The sequence below is a fragment of the Chiloscyllium plagiosum genome, unplaced genomic scaffold (genome assembly GCF_037043375.1).
Source record: "Chiloscyllium plagiosum isolate Xiang-an unplaced genomic scaffold, Cpla_swu_hap1 HiC_scaffold_13, whole genome shotgun sequence".
NCBI lineage: Eukaryota > Metazoa > Chordata > Chondrichthyes > Orectolobiformes > Hemiscylliidae > Chiloscyllium > Chiloscyllium plagiosum.
In genome coordinates, this window is record NW_028270151.1 from 61,528,035 (window position 1) to 61,545,662 (window position 17,628).

General features: G+C 42.0%; 1 protein-coding gene across 9 annotated transcripts in view; it reads right to left on the reverse strand.

The window, feature by feature from the left end:
- rsrc1 (arginine/serine-rich coiled-coil 1) overlaps positions 1-17,628 on the reverse strand; it is a 480,289-nt gene that overhangs the window by 351,516 nt on the left and 111,145 nt on the right. For 8 of the 9 annotated variants that reach the window (XM_087993658.1, XM_087993663.1, XM_087993660.1 and 5 more), the window contains one exon: positions 7,275-7,463. The exons of the other annotated variant lie outside the window; for it this stretch is intronic. In XM_087993658.1, the coding sequence (XP_087849784.1) occupies positions 7,275-7,463 (189 nt within the window). The remainder of the gene's footprint in view (positions 1-7,274; positions 7,464-17,628) is intronic. 9 annotated transcript variants of the gene reach the window in all.

The window sequence follows — 17,628 nt, forward strand, 5'->3', positions numbered from 1 at the left end:
TCTTTGTGCCTTCCAGCTCTTCTCTGTCCTTTATTTCCTACTTTTATACTTTGTTCTCCTTCCTTGACTCCATCCTTTGATTTTGATTTGCTACATCTACCAAAACTTGATCCCTCCCTCTCACTGTTTCATTTTAAACCCTCTCTACTCCTGGTCTGCTAGAACACTGGCCCCAGCAAGTATCAGGTGCTGACTGTCCCAATGATACAGATCCCACTTTCCCCAGAATTGATGTCAGAGCCCCATGCAGTAGAACCTACTTCTCTCACACCAGACTTTCAGCCATGTATTAATTTCATTCATCTTAAGTGCTCTCTGTCAATTGACATGTGGCTCAGTTAATAATTCAGAGATTATTACCCTTAATGCTCTACTCTTTGAATTAGCTCCTCATACTATGCAGAACATTTTTCATTATTCTGTCTGAGTCATTGGTACTACTTGAGGACCACAACAAATAGATTTTCCCTCTTCCACTCTGAATTTTTGTTCAGCCCTGTGCAGAGTCTGAGACCAGGTAGACAACATTGCCTTCCAGATTTACATTCTTGATTGTACAAAACAATGCCTACCTCTTTAATTATACTATGCCATTTTACTTCTCAGACAGTTGAGTGTCTTTGGAGTTCCTTGCCACAAAGTGCTGTGGAGGCAGAGTTCTTGTGTATATTTAAGGTTTAGATGGGTTATTGATCAGTTGGGGGAATCAAGAGTTATGGGGAAAGGGCAAGAAAATGGACGTGAGGAACGTCAGGTCAACTATGATCCTGTTATATGACTGAGCAGGCTCAAGGGGCCCAATAATCTACTCCTGTTCCTATTTCTTAAGATCTTATGATCTACTACCTCATTCATTTTCTGTTCCTCACTTGAATGGCCTCCTGTACGATAATGGAATAGTCAGTTAGCTCATCCATCCTGCAATGCTCAATCTCATCCAGAACAGCATAAATGTGTTCAATGTTGTTGGACAATTCCGAAAGCAGAAGCTCTTGAACTCCTGCTCTCCTTAACGGACTCTCGGCCCCACTGCAAATCATAAGACTCTATCTTAAGGAGGAAATTGACATTTGGGAAAGTCAGTAAGCCTGGTCCAATATAACTAGATACTAGTCTGCAAGTTTTAAAGCAGTCATTCAAAGTCATTCAGGTCATACAAGCGAACAAGAAACAAGAGTAGGCCACTTGACCTTCAGGCCTGCTCCAATATTCAAGAAGATCTTGATCTTATTATAACATCAATTCTATTCATCCCACTTAACCAGAGGGACCTTCCAGGTCATCTTCCATAAGGATCTACAATCTACCATCATAGCATTCAGGTGCCTTGGCCATCATACAAAGTTTATTTTTCTTTTCACTAACCTATCTATATGGTCACTATAGATGTTGCATTAAAATACTTTTCCTGAAGTGTTAATAATCTTTGAAATTGCCTTTTACCATTTATAACTTTTCTATGACAAATAAGTATCTATCCCTCTCAGAGACCCTGTTCCATGGCTTCACATTCATTTTATTGTTTCACTGGTAATGCCATCACTTGTTGCCCATTTCTAACTGTCCTTAGGAGATGGTGGTGTGTTCCTTTCTTGAGTCACTGCAATTCCCTTGGAGTAAATCCACAGAAAATGATTTCTCTTTATTTACTTGATAAAAGTCCTACATGATTTTGAACACCACAATTAAATCTTCCATAGGCCTACTCTGTTTCAAGGAGAAAACCCCCAGCCTGCCCAGAAAACTGGCCTCATCCATGGTACAGAAGGCTATTCTATTTATGAACAGAAGGCAGAATAAATGCAATCTACTCCCACCATCACCACCAAAATGATCATCACATTTAGTACTTTTCTTTAAGTAGCCAGATAAAATCTCATCAAAAATTGTGACGCTGGAAAGACACAGCAGCTGAAACTTTATTGCTGGAACAGCACAGCAGGTCAGGCAGCATCTAGGGAACAGAAGATTCGACGTTTCGGGCACATGCCCTTCTTCAGGAATGAGCAGAGAGTGTTCAGCAGGAGAAGATAAAAGGTAGGGAGGAGGGACTTGGAGGAGGGGCGTTGGAAATGTGATAGGTGGAAACAGGTCAAGGTGAAGGTGATAGGTCGGAGTAGGGTGGAGGCGGAGAGGTCAAGAAGAAGACTGCAGGTCAGGAAGGCGGTGCCGGGCTGGAGGGATTCGGCTGAGACAAGGTGGGGGGAGGGGGGATGAAGAAACTGGTGAAGTCCAAGTTCATCCCCTGTGGTTGGAGGGTTCCCAGTCGGAAGATAAGACGCTCCTCCTCCGACCGTCGCGTTGTTGTGGTTTGGCGGTGGATGAGTCCAATGACCTGCATATCCTCGGTGGAGTGGGAGGGGGAGTTGAAATGCTGTGCTACAGGGTGATTGGGTTGGTTCGTCCGGGTGCTCTCTGAATCGCTCCGCAAGTAGGCGGCCTGTCTCCCCAATATAGAGGAGGCCACACCGGCTGCAGCGGATGCAGTAGATAATGTGGGTGGAGGTGCAGGTGAATCTGTGGCGGATATGGAAGTTTCCTTTGGGGCCTTGGAGAGAAGTGAGGGGGGAGGTGTGGGCGCAAGTGTTGCACCTCCTGCGGTTGCAAGGGAAGGTGCCGGGAGTGGAGGTTGGGTTGGTGGGGGGTATGGATCTGACAAGGGAGTCGCGGAGGGAGTGGTCTCTACGGAAAGCTGATAGAGGAGGGGAGGGAAATATATCCTTGGTGGTGGGGTCCGTTTGGAGGTGGCGGAAGTGACGGCGGATGATGCGCTGTACATGGAGATTGGTGGGGTGGTAGGTGAGGACCAGTGGGGTTCTGTCCTGGTGGCGGTTGGAGGGGCGGGGCTCAAGGGCGGAGGAGCGTCTTATCTTCCGACTGGGAACACCTCTGGGCCACCCGGACGAACCAACCCAATCACCCTGTAGCACAGCATTTCAACTCCCCCTCCCACTCCACCGAGGATATGCAGGTCATTGGACTCATCCACCGCCAAACCACAACAACGCGACGGTCGGAGGAGGAGCGTCTTATCTTCCGACTGGGAACACCTCTGGGCCACCCGGACGAACCAACCCAATCACCCTGTAGCACAGCATTTCAACTCCCCCTCCCACTCCACCGAGGATATGCAGGTCATTGGACTCATCCACCGCCAAACCACAACAACGCGACGGTCGGAGGAGGAGCGTCTTATCTTCCGACTGGGAACCCTCCAACCACAGGGGATGAACTTGGACTTCACCAGTTTCTTCATCCCCCCTCCCCCCACCTTGTCTCAGCCGAATCCCTCCAGCCCGGCACCGCCTTCCTGACCTGCAGTCTTCTTCTTGACCTCTCCGCCTCCACCCTACTCTGACCTATCACCTTCACCTTGACCTCTTTCCACCTATCACATTTCCAACGCCCCTCCTCCAAGTCCCTCCTCCCTACCTTTTATCTTCTCCTGCTGAACACTCTCTGCTCATTCCTGAAGAAGGGCATGTGCCCGAAACGTCGAATCTTCTGTTCCCTAGATGCTGCCTGACCTGCTGTGCTGTTCCAGCAATAAAGTTTCAGCTTTGATCTCCAGCGTCTGCAGACCTCACTTTCTCCTCAAAGACACAGCAGGTCAGGCAGCATCCAAGGAACAAGACAGTAGACATTTCGGGTATAAGCCCTTAATCAGGAATATATGCAAAACAGGCATAAGCCAAAAAAAACCACTGGTAAAAAAAACTTTACTCCTTTGACAATATTTCAAAAACAATGTTGTACCTTCTATTTTCACTTACAATTCTGTCTCCAACATGCCATTTCCTCACCACTCTCCTCCAAAGCATAGCTATTTAAACTCATTTTGCTTTTTTTTATTTTTAATAACATAGATTATGTGACATGAAATTAAAACAGAAAGCAAAAGTTGGTAACTCTGCAAGTGTTATATGCAAATTCATTTCCCAGATATCAGCTTTTAAATGATTCCAGGAAAACTTATAAATAAATATATATATAAAGCTATGTGAAGGGGTTCCGTATCATAGAAATAACTGAAATAAACTTTAACAAATATTCTGAATTCCAATTATTATAAATAGTTGAATTTCTACAGCATATACTTGTATATCAAAAGTCAACAAGCCATTTAATATTTCCATTGTTTTCTTCTGACCCTGTCAAATGAAACCATTATTGTGCCATGTCAAAGATATAACTACCTTCCTTCCAATCAACTGTTTACCCTTTTGCCTCCAGTGAAAGGCAACAAGATCTTCTTTACAATATCTAGTCTTCTCCAATAAATTTTGCATGAAAACACGTTACTCAAACCCAATGTTGCCTGCTGTCACATTGGAACTGTGATAAATGTTTAATGAAAACAACACCACACAGTTAGGTGTCAAGACAACAGAAATCACATAAGCTTGCTTTGATCTGAACAGACACTTAAAAGAGGTTCTGTGCATGCTTCATGCAGCAGAACTCTGTAACCTGTATGTTAATGATGAGAAATTAACATAATAAGTTCCTGCATCATGGGATGCCAGTTGTGTGTGTGTGGTTGGAGAAGTTGTTTGGGGGGAGGAGAGAGAATGAAAATGAGTAGAGGTGGGGAGGAAAGAATACAGAGCAAATGACAGGCTGCTGTATTTCAAAGATGCTGACAAACTGAAAACTCTGCACATTATTTGTTCAAAAAACATATCCTGTCAAAATTTTGATAAAACTAAAGAAGAAATGTAAAATCATACACTGGTGTCCTAGTGACAACTTTAGTCTGTACGCTTTAATAGATATTTAAAGCACATTGATCATCACACAAATGTTTTGATGTACAATACCATCTGATGTGCAATAAATAAAGGTTATATTAAATTTCAGAAGCTATTTTTTTTAAGATGTAGAATCATTAGGATGTCCTCTCACATTTACTAAAAACAGCAAAAGAAAACTCAGCCCAAAGAAGTCCTGTCTGTTGACTTGAAAGCAAAACTATATGCATTCAGCATAAAGCCACAAAAGGTGCATTTTCCCTCACATTTCTGTGAATTTTGTTTGGGAAGTTCCCAGTTATTTAAATAATTTAAAAGCAAAAATTGCTCAGTCATTGCAAATCAAGAAATCAAGTATTCATCTTTGACTTACGCAACTATTGTACATTTCCTAACACCCCATAATACTTATTCAGAAGCTACTGACTCTTGCAAGTCATTGTTTATGAACTTAATGTTTAAATTGAAGTGTTTATCAACACTCATCCCGAAATACATTATTTAAAATAAAAACTTCATTAAGGTTAACTTGATCATGCAATCTACAGTGTTAAGGAATACTGCATTTCAAACTGCAGCAAACAAATGATACGGTTAAACAACGTATGAAATAGCAGGAGGAGATCAGTTCACAAAGAACTATTCAGCAGGGAAGAAAACCACTTGCCCTTCTGTATCTAAACTGGATCTTTTAAAAGAAATCTTTTGCAAATACCCTGCAAATTTCTATTTTGTTAATTGGACACGTAATTCAGTTTCAAAAGATTATTTTGAATATGCTTCCATCAGCATTCCATACTGTAACAACTCACTGTTCAAAGAAATAAAATCCCAACTGTACTTTTTTCCCATTATTTAGTTCCCACCCTCCTGTCAGTACAAAAGTACTTCTTTATTCAAAACCTTCACCATTTTGAATACCTCTACTAAATCTCTTATGAACCTTCTTTGCTATAAAAAGAACAATCACTTCTCTCACACATACAAAATGCCTTGGTAAAATCATCCTAAGTCTCCTCTAAACAATTTGAAAGGTTCTGACAGCATTCCTGAAATGTGGTGATCATAATTTGACATGCTACTTCAGGTGAGGTCTAACCAGCAATTCAGAAGCATACAACATAATTTGTTTGCTTTTTGCACACACCATGCCTTTACATACAAAGTCAAGGATCCCTCGCCACAATATTTCCTGCCAACTTCAATGATGTGTGGGTGCAAACCTCCAAGTTCTGTACATGAATCCTCTTTAAAAAAGGACCAATTCATTCATTCTTAAATATTTTTCTTTCAAAAATGTCTTAAATGCAGAGAAACAAACAAATTCATGTGTTCTAAACAGTAAGCAGTAGAAGTTATGACAATGACTTCTTTCATCTACACACATTTGAACTGATAGAGAGAAAACAAACAGATGAGTGGTTTAATCAAAATACTTAATTTTATGCATCAGGCACTCTACAAATCCATAACCAAGTTTGAAGGAAAATGTACTATTTCCAACATCCACACCAGTTTTAAAAAAAATTAGACTGAAGTGCAGATCCCTCCACAACTGATTACATGTTAATACTTTCAACATGCCCTTCATCAAATGCCTTCGAAACATCCAAAAAGTACTTATTTATTCAAAATCACAATTGTAAAAATGTGTGCTATTTTCTTTTAGGTCATATTATCCAAATGCTCAGAAATTCTGTCCAACGCCAGGCTCCAGTAACTTCTGCACAATTGTTCACCTGATCTGAAAACTATTACCATACCTCCTTAAGTAATGGAGTAATAATTGCAATTTTCCAATCCAGAATGCCACAGACTTTGGAAATATAGGACTATCCTGCCTGCACTTTTCTCTCTAACTGTTTTAAATATCCTGGAATAGAAATCATCAGTCTTAGAAATGCAGTTTTAAAGACTTCAATTAATAAATGGTAGAAAAACATGAGCACTATTTGATGACAAATGAAAAGTCAGTTTTACTTTTTTTCCTTCAGATGCCAAAGTTACATGAGCTTTTCAATGAAAGGACCCACTTCATTATGGAATACAAAAGAAAAGCTGTGTATTGAATTAAAATATTGAAATGTTTTTAAATCATTCCCAAACCTTGAAATACAAATAGTAAGTTTCATTGTATTTTGAGATTCTTGTGAATAGTATGGTTTAAACAGGAAAACATACTAAGAACAGAAGTTAGTCAAATTGAATAAGATATAATTAAATGTTACTTAATTTCTAACTTTTGTTTCATTTAAATAACAAGCTTTGTTTAAAGAATAAGAAATGATAACACTTGGAAACTTACGGCATGAAGATGCTCAGGTTTTAGCAAAAATATAATTCTCACACTTAATCATTTATATTATGTTTTATAAACAAAGCAAATTTTACAACTTTTACAGATATTTTACTAGGACTACTAAACAAGATGAACACAAACCATTTTTGCAGTTATTCCTGATTGAAGATCATTCAAATTAATAAAACATTATCAGGCATTTTTAAGTATAAATCCTGTCTTACCCTTTTTTATCACTTCTTGATTCCCTCTGTTTTTCTTTCTCCCGGTCCTTTTCTCGTCCTTTGTCTCTGGCTTTTCGTCTTTCTCTTCCTCTTTCTCTTTCTCTAGATCTGCTGTGACTGTAACTTCGTCTGCGGCTTGATTGTTCACTGCTTCGACTGTGGGACCGCTGGCGATGTCTGGATCTTGAACTATCGTGAATGCATAGGATACATTAAAATTAAATTTGCTTTTACAATTTGAGATATTCAAATGCAAGTTTCATTTTTTGCCATTCTCAAGCAATAATACTCAAATGAGCCATGTCATTAAAAATAGACAATTTGCCAATAACTCCCCAAAAAGCAAATTTTCCAACTCACCCCCATCATGCAAGCCATTAATATGATTTGAGGATTGATAGACAGGCACTAAGAAATAAATTACATTTTCATTGAAAACATGTGGCTGAACCTGACTACATATATATCCGAACAAATTCAAAAATGGTTTTAACACACAACTGGGAACAGGTTAGCCAAGTACTATGTTGTCAACAATGGGAAATAATCTGTAACTCAGAGAGTGTAAGAGCCCAAAATTCCACAGAACTTCTATGATGGAATCATGACAGCTGGTTGTGAAGTCTAGAAAAGAATCTGGCAGAGATAGGATATTTGGAATGTGTCCCATAACACAATGCCCTTGTACTTCTTAAAGGGCATCACTTCCAGGCATGTAAGCAGACTGAATAAGAAAGGAGAGTTTAACTGCTCCTGTACTAACTTTTGCATTGCTACTTTGACTATTCTGACACAGATTCTAGATTTATCACAGCTGCAAGATTATGAAACCTACTTGCTATGTGTCAATAAACACCACCACAGGAGAAATTTTGGAGTACTTTCAGACATTGCAGGAAAGTAACAATGATTAGTATAAACTCATTAATATTTTCTTTCTTTGTACATAGATAAATACCATAAGTTCTGCATTGTTTGGACTTTATAGATAGCTGATCAATCTTAATGACCTATGATTCCTAATGCCCAAAACTTCGATTCTCTTGCTCCTCGGACGCTGCCTGACCTGCTCTCCAGCACCACACTCTCGACTCTGATCTCCAGCAACTGCAGTCCTCACTTTCTCCTAGTCTTTATGACCTCTCTACTTGTGGATAACAGTTTTCATTTATATTGAAGACTTAAGTAATAAAAGATACTGCAGAGAAAGGGGGAGGATGAGCAAGAATAGATGTTAACGGTGCCAAAGTAAAAGTATCACAGAACAGTTCTAGCACAGGAGAAGGCCATTTAGTTCTCCCAGTTCATGACAACTCTACAAGAGCAATTTAGTTAGTCTCACTCCATTACTCTTCCCCATAATGTGCAATTTTACTTCAATTCAGGTACTTGTTCAACTTCCTTTTCAAAGTCACAAGCAAATCTATCTTCAGCACATTCTCAGACCCTCACCAGTTGTTGCATATATAGCTTTGCCTCATGTTGACAGTGATTTGAATTGAATGACAAAATAAAACAATCTTCTCTAATTCTTGAATTCTTTTGTCAATACCAACAGTTTCTTCCTATTTACTCCATCTGGATGTCTTACAGCTATGAACACATCCATCAAATCCCTTCCAAACCTTTCCTTCATCAAGGAGAACAACCCCAGATTTTCTGTTCCATCCTGAAGTTGAAGTTCCTCATCTCTGGAATGCTCTTAAATCTTTTTTGTAATGCCTCTAATACCATCACACCTTCTTCCAGTGTGGCATTCAGAATTGAATGCAATACCAATGATGCTGAACCAATGTTTGATTAAAGTTCATTATGACGTCTCTGCTTTTGTACTCATGATTCTTTTCATATAGCCCAGCATCACATATATATCTTTAAACTATTTTCTATACCTGCACTGCTATCTTTAATGATGTACGCACATATATTTATTGGTCCCATTGTTGCTTTACTCACTTTAGAAGTCTTGCTTTACTCACTTTAGAAGTTCACTCTTTAACTTGCATTACCTTTCATCATTCTTCTAACCTAAAAGTATCATTGCACACTTCTTGGCGGTAAATTTAATCTGCCACATCAGTCCAGTGCACATGCCCATTTCTGTCCTCTTCATCATAATTTAAAGTTTGAACTTCCATCTGCAAATTTTGAAATTGCACCCTGCACACCTAAGACAAGGTCACTAATACATATACATCAAGAAAAGCAACAGTGGAACCCCCAGTGTATAACTTTCTTCAGTTCAAAATAGAACCCTTAAAGTAAAAGCAAACAACTGCAGATGCTGTAAATCAGATTTTAAAAACTGTGCTGGAGAAACTCATTTGGTCTCGTAGCACTTGTGGAGACAGAAAGAGATTTAATGTTTGGAGGCCATTACGACTGTTCTTTAGAACCGAAAGAGGCTGAAAGTCTATGGTTTTAATTCTGCTGACAAAGGGGGAAGAAGAGTGAGCAAAACAGATGTTGAGGGTGCCAAAGCAAAAGACAAAGGGAGTGCTAACGATAGTACAAGAGTAATATGGATGTAGAATAGGTGTTAATGGCAGATGTGTTATGGACCAGGCCAGACCCCACTCAAAACATTTCATGAAAGCCAGACCCTAACTTTGCTAGTTGTTTTAAGCAGGTGTACAGTGGATATTCCAGGAGAGATACAGCTGGTCAAACCACTTAGTTTTAAGCAAAACAGAATTTATTTACAAGATTACCGAATGAAACACAAACAAAAGAGAACAGAATACCGAATAACATCACCTATCCAAAAGCCCAACAGACTATCCCAGTTTAATGATGCTGTTCCCAATACTTGCAACAAACCCCATAACACTCCTTAGCACAAAAGGTTAAATCAAACCCAGGTTTCACAGGAGAGAAGCCAGAGAGAGGAGGATCAGCCTGGACCTGTTTCTTTGAGGTCCAGCAGCTTTTTCAACTCTACTGTGCTAAAACCAAACCAAACCAGAGTAAAGCTGAGCTGGATGAACTGGCCACACCCCTTTCATTGTACAAGTCTTTTTTTTAAACTTAAAAGCCTTTTGCCTGAGGCAGAATCTGTAGTCTGTTGGGTTTTCAGATAGGTTAAGAGACTCGGTATTCTGTTCTCTTTTGTTTGTGTTTCAGTAATCTTTTAAATAAATTCTGTTTTGTTTAAAACAAAGTGGTTTGACCAGCTGCATCTCTCCTGGAATATCCAATGTACAACTGCTTAAAACAATGAGCAAAGTTAGAGTCTGCATTACTTTCTTGAAATGTTTTGAGCGGGGTCTGGCTTGGTCCATAACACACCTGCCATTAACACCTATTCTATATCCATATTACTCTTGCACTTGTGTGGAGCCACAGAAGATAGGGGAGATACCAAACGAGTATTTTGCATCAGTGTTTACTGTGGAAAAGGACATTGAAGATATAGAACGTAGGGAAATAGAGGTGACATCTTGAAAAATGTCCATATTACAGAGAGGAAGTACTGGATGCTGAAACACATAAAAGTGGATAAATCCCTAGGACCTGATCAGGTGCATGCTAGAACTCTGTGGGAAGCGAGGGAATTGATTGCTAGGCCTCTTGCTGAGATATGTGTATCATCGATAGTCACAGGTAAGGCGCCAGAATACTGGAGGTTGGCTAACGTGATGCCACTATTTAAGAAAGGTGGTAATGACAAGCCAAGGAACTATAGACCAGTGAGCGTGAAGTCAGTGGTAAACAAGTTGTTGGAGGGAATCCTCAGGGACAGGATGTACATGTATTTGGAAAGGCAAGGACTGATTAGGGATAGTCAACATGGCTTTGTGTGTGGGAAATCATGTCTCAAAACTTAATTGAATTTTTTGATGAAATAACAAAGAGACTTGACGAGGGCAGAGTGGTTTCTATGGACTTCAATAAGGTGTTCAACACGGTTCCCCATGGGAGACCTGCTAACCTAGTGAGCAAGGTTAGATCTCATGGAATGCAGGGAGAACTAGCCATTTGGATACAGAACTGGCTCAAAGGTAGAAGACAGAGGGTGGTGGTGGAGGGTTGTTTTTCAGACTGGAGGCCTGTGACTAGTGGAGTGCCACAAGAACCAGTGCTGGGCCCACTGCTTTTCGTTATTTATATAAATGATTTGGATGTGAGCACAAGAGGTATAGTTACTAAGTTTGCAGATGACACCAAAATTGAAAATGTAGTGGACAGCAAAGAAGGTTACCTTGGATTACAACAGGATCAGATGAGTCAATGGGCTGAGAAGTGGCAGATGGAGTTTAATTCAAATAAATGTGAGGTGCTGCATTTTGGGAAAGCAAATCTTAGCAGGACTTATACACTTAATGGTAAGGCCCTAAGGAGTATTGCTGAACAAAGAGACCTTGGAGTACAGGTTCATAGCTCCTTGAAAGTAGAGTCACAGGTAGATAGGTTAGCGAAGAAGGCATTTGGTATGCTTTCCTTTACTGGTCAGAGTATTAAGTACAGGAGTTGGGAAGTTGTGTTGCATCTGTACAGGACATTGGTTAGGCCACTTTTGGAATATTGTGTACAATTCTGGTCTCCTTCCAATCGGAAGGATGCTGTGAAACTTGAAAGGGTTCAGAAAAGATTTACAAGGATGTTGCCTGGGTTGGAGGATTTGAGCTATAGGGAGAGGTTGAATAGGCTAGGGCTGTTTTACCCAGGAGCATCACAGGTTGAGGGGTGACCTTTTAGAGGTTTAAAAATCACAAGGGGCATTGATAGGGTAAATAGACAAGGTCTTTTCCCTGGGGTGGGGGAATCCAGAACTAAAGGCATAGGTTTAGGGTGAGAGGGGAAAGATATAAAAGAGACCTAAGAGGCAACTTTTTCACACAGAGGGTGGTATGTGCGTGGAATTGTCTGCCAGAGGAAGTGGTGGCGGCTAGTACAATTACAACATTTAAAAGGCATCTGGATGGGTATATGAATAAGAAAGGTTTGGAGGGATATGGGCCAGGTGCTAGCAGCTGGGATTACATTGGGTTGGGATATCTGGTCAGGATGGACGAGTTGGACCAAAGGGTTGGTTTCCATGCTGTACATCTCTACCACTCTATGACTCTAAGTGCATTACTTCATACTTTAGTGAATAGAATTCCATTTGTAATTGATTACCCTAGTCGACTATACCATTTATATCCTCCTGTATTCGAAGACTATTCTTCTCACTATTTCCCACCAGACAAACTTCTGTGTCAGCCATAAACTTACTGATCAACCCTTCTATATCCATGTGTAAAACGTTTATATACGCTACAAACAGCAAATGTCTTAAAACTGATCCCTCTGGAATCCCAACGGACACAGTTTGCCAGTCAGACCTCTTGACCATTCCTCTGTTTCCTGGCACTCACCAAATTCTGGATCCAATTAGCCAAATTTCCTTGGAACCAATATGCTCTTAATTTTGCTAGCGGTCTCCCGAGCAAGATGTTTTCAAAAGAATTGATGAAGTCAAAGTAAACTATACCGAATGCATTACTCTCAACTACATACCTAGTCACCTCTCCAATCAAGTTGGTTCAGACATGACCTCCCTTAACAAAACCATGCTGACTGATCCATGTCTCTTCAAGTGCAGAATAATTCTCTTTCAATAGTTTCCCCACCAGAGGTTAGACTGATTGGCTTGTAGTTTTACAGTTTATCACTCCCTTCGTGAATAACGGTATCAAATTAGCAACCCTCCAGTCCTTTGGCAGCTCTCCTGTGATCAGAGAGGAATTGAAAATTATACTCTAAGACTGATCTTCCAAAACCCTCTGGGGTAGAGAATTCCAAAGATTAGTCATCCGCTAATCTAAACAATTACTCCTTATTTCAGTTCTAAAAGGCATCGCTCTAATTTTTACATTGTGCCCCATGATTCTAGACTCTCCAATCAGGGGAACATCTGATCTGCATTCACTTTGGATCATTAGGTTCTCTTCTGGGTAGAAGTGACCTGTAGAAGGAAGACAGGTTGCACCTGAACTGGAAGGGGACCAATATCCTTGCAGGAGATTTGCTAGAGCTACTTGAGGGGGGGGGGGGGAATGGAGACCTTCAGCAGTACTGACACAGGACAGAAGGACGAGGCTGGTACTGAAGTTAAAAAGAGCAAGTTAAATAGTCAAGGCAGACAACAGTAAATCAGAGAACGAGGAAGACTGATGAATTAAACTATATTTATTTTAATGCAAGAGATCTGACGAGTAAGGCAGATGAACACAGAACATGGATGGGAACATGGGTCTGGGATATCATACCTATTACAGAAACATGGCTGAGGGAGGGATAGGGCTGGCAGCTCAATGTTGCAGAGTACAGATGATCGAAAGGATAGATAGGGACACAAATGCGAAGAGCAAGTGGTGTTTTTGATTCTGGAAAACATCATGACAGTACTTAGAGGATATTCCTGGGGGATCATCCAGTGAATCAATATGGGTGAAACTGAGAAATAAGAAGGGGATGACTACTTTGATGTGATGTACTGCAGGTCCCCCAACAGTCAGCGGGAAATTGAGGAGCAAACGGGTAGATCACAGAGAAGTGAAAAGGCTGTAACAGGTGGGAATTTTATCTTTCCAAACATAGACTGGGACTACCACACTACTTAGGGTTTGGATAGCATCATACAGCTGTACAGCATGGAAACAGACCCTTCAGTCCAACTCATCTTTGCCGACCAGATATCTTAAATTAATCCAGTCCCATTTCCCAGCATTTTGCCCATATCCCTCTAAACTCTTCCTATTCACATACCCATCCAAATGTCTTTTAAATATTGTAATAGTACGACCTTCCACTGCTTCCAATTCCATATATGCACCACCCGCTGTGCAGGGAAAAAGTTGCCCCTTGGATCCCTTTCACATTTTTCTTCTCTGACCTTAAACCTATGCCCTCTCGTCTTGGACTCCACCACCTGGGGAGAAGACCTTGGCTTTCCACTCTATCCATGCCCTTCATGATTTTATAAAGCTCTAGAAGGCCACCCCTTAGCCTCTGGCGATCTAGGGAAAATAGCCCCAGTCACTTCAGGCTCTCCCTATAACTCAAACCCTCCAACCCTGACAACATTCCAGAATCCTTTCAAGTTTCACAACATCCTTTCTAAAGCAGGTCGACCAGAATTGTACACAATATTCCAGAAGTGGCCTAAGCAATGTCCTCTACTGCGCAACAAGACCTCCCAACTCCTATAGGAGATAGTGAGGTCTGCAGATGCCAGATATCAGAGTTGAGAGTGCGTTGCTGGAAAAGCACAGCAGGTCAGGCAACATCTGAGAAGCAGGAAAATCGCTGTTTCAGGCCAGAACCCTTCATCAGGAATGAGGCTGAAAGCCTTGGGGGTGGAGAGATAAATGGGAGCGGGTTGGGGCTGGGGAGAAGGTAGCTAAGAGTGCAATAGGTGGATGGAGGTGGGGGTAAAGGTGATAGGTCAGAGAAGAGGACAGAGCGGATAGGTGGGAAGGAAGATTGACAGGTGGAACAGGTCATGAGGGCGGTGCTGAACTGAAAGGTTGGAACTGGGGTAAGATGGGGGAGGGGAAATGAGGAAACTGGTGAAGTCCACATTGATGCCCTGGGGTTGAAGGGTCCTGAGGCGGAAGATAAGGCTTTCTTCCTCCAGGCATCGGGTGATAAGAGAGGGGCAATGGAAGAGGCCCAGGACCTGCGTGTCCTTGGCAGAGTGGGAGGGGGAATTGAAATGTTCGGCCACAGGATGGTAGGGTTGATTGGCATAGATGTCCCAGAGATGTTCTCTGAAGCACTCTGCGAGATTGCGACCAGTCTCCCCAATGTAGAGGAGACCACATCGGGAGTAACGGATACGATAAGTGATGTGTGTGTAAGTGCAGGTGAAACCTTGATGGATGTAGAAGGCTCCTTTGGGGCCTTGGACAGAGGTAAGGGGGGAGGTGGGTGCAGGATTTGCAATTCCAGCGGTGGCAGGGGAAGATGCCAGGAGAGGAGGGTGGCTTATTAGGGGGCGTGGACCTGACCAGGTAGTCGCAGAGGGAACGGTCTTTGAATCAGATGGTTCTGTCGGCAAGTACTGAGGGAGGAAATGTGGCTGTGATAGCAAGTCTGCTTGAGGACGTGGCTGAACAGCTTCAGGGCAGAGGAGCCATCGCAGGAATTGCAAAACCTGTACCCACCTCCCCCCTTACCTCCGTCCAAGGCCCTAAAGGAGCCTTCCAAATCCAAAAGTTTCACCTGCACTTCCACACATCATTTATTGAATCCGTTGCTTCCGATGCAGTCTCCTTTACATTGGGGAGACTGTTCATCTTCTTGCAGAGCACTTTAGAGAACATCTCCAGGACACCCACGCCAATCAACTCTACCACCCCGCGGCAGAAGACATGCAGATCCTGGGCCTCCTCTACCGCTACTCCCTCACCACCCGACTCCTGGAGGAAGAAGCCTCGTCTTCCACCTCGGGACCCTTCAACCCCAGGGCATCAATGTGGACTTCACCAGTTTCCTCAGTTCCCCTCCCCCACCTTACCCCAGTTCCAACCTTCCAGCTCAGCACTGCCCTCATGACCTGTTCCACCTGTCAATCTTCCTTCCAACCTATCCACTCAACCCTCCTCTCCGACCAATCGCCTTTACTCCCACCTCCATCCACCTATTATGCACTCAGCTCCCTTCTCCCCAGCCCCAACCCGCTCCCATTTATCTCTCCACACCGGAGGCTCCCAGCCTCATCCCTGAAGAAGGGTTCCGGCCGAAACATGGATTTTCCTGCTCCTCAGATGCTGCCTGACCTGCTGTACTTTTCCAGCAAAACACTCTCAACTCCCAACTCCTACACTCAATTCACAATGAAGGCAAGCATACCAAACAGCATCTTCATTATCCCGTCAATCTACAACTTCACTATCAAGGAAATTTGAACCTGCACTCCAAGGTCTCTTTGTTCAGCAACACTCCCCAACATTTTACCATTACGTGCATACGTCTTGCCCTGATTTGCTTTTCCAAAATGCAGCAACTCACATTTATCTAAATTAAACTCTATCTGCCACTCCTCAGCCCATTGGCACATCTAATCAAGATCTTGTTGTACTCTGCGGTAACCTTCTTTGCTGTCCACTACAACTCCAATTTTGGTGTCATCTGCAAACTGACTAACCATACCATCTATGTTCATATCCAAACTATTTATATACGTGAGGAAAAGCAGTGGACCCAGCACGGATCCTTGTGACACACTGTTGATCATGGGCCTCCAGTCTGAAAAGCAACCCTCCATCACCACCCTCTACCTTCTACCTTCGAGCCAATTCTGTATCCAAATGGCTGGTTCTCCCTGTATTCCATGTGATCTAACCTTGCTAACCAGTCTACCATGAGGAACCTTGTTGACGCCTTACTGAAGTCCATATAGAACACATCCAGCACTCTGACCTCATCAATTCAGAAACAGCATGTTCCTGTTGGTGTGAAGGTCGAGGCTGGCAGTAGTAGGGAACACTGGATGACCTGAGATATTGAGGCTCTAGTCAAGGAAAAGGAAGAGGCATATGTCTGGTATACATAGCTGGGGTCAAATGAATCCCTTGAGGGGCATAGGGGTTATAGGAGTACATTTAAGATGGAAATCAGGAAGGCAAGAAGTGGACATGAGATAGCTTTCGCAGATAAGGTTAAGGAGTATCCAAAGAGATTCCACAAACATATTAAGGGCAAAAGAGTTACTAGGGATAAGATAGGGCTCCTTAAAGATCAACAAGGCTGTGTATGTACAGGAAACACTGGAGAAGTGTGAAATCCGAAATAAATATTCTGCATCAGTATTGACTGTGGAGGAAGATGTGCAAGCTAGGGAACTTGAGGAAATAAATAGTGATGTCTTGAAAAGAGTTCACATTACACAAGAGGAGGTCTTAAAATGCATAAAGGTAGATAAATTCCCGGAATCCGACCAAGTGTAATCCAGGACATTTTGCGAAGCTAGGGAAGAAACTGCGGAGTCCCGAGCAGAGATCAGCCATAGATGAAATGCTGGAAGACTGGAGGATGGCTAATTTTGTGCTATTATTTAAGAAAGTCTGCAAGAAAAAGCCAGGGAACTACAGACCGGTGAGCGTGATGTCAGTGGTGGGTAAGGTGTTGGACGGGATTCAGTGGGACAGGACCTACATGCATTTGGAAAGGCAAGGACTGATTGGGGATAGTCAACATGGTTTTGTGCATGGGAAATTGTGCCTCACAAATCTAATTGAGATTTTTGAACAGATAACCAAGACGACAGATGAAGGCAGAGTGGTAGACAATGTTTACATGGACTTCAGCAAAGTTTTCAACATGTTTCCACATGCTGGAGTGGTTAGATCACATAAGATCGAGG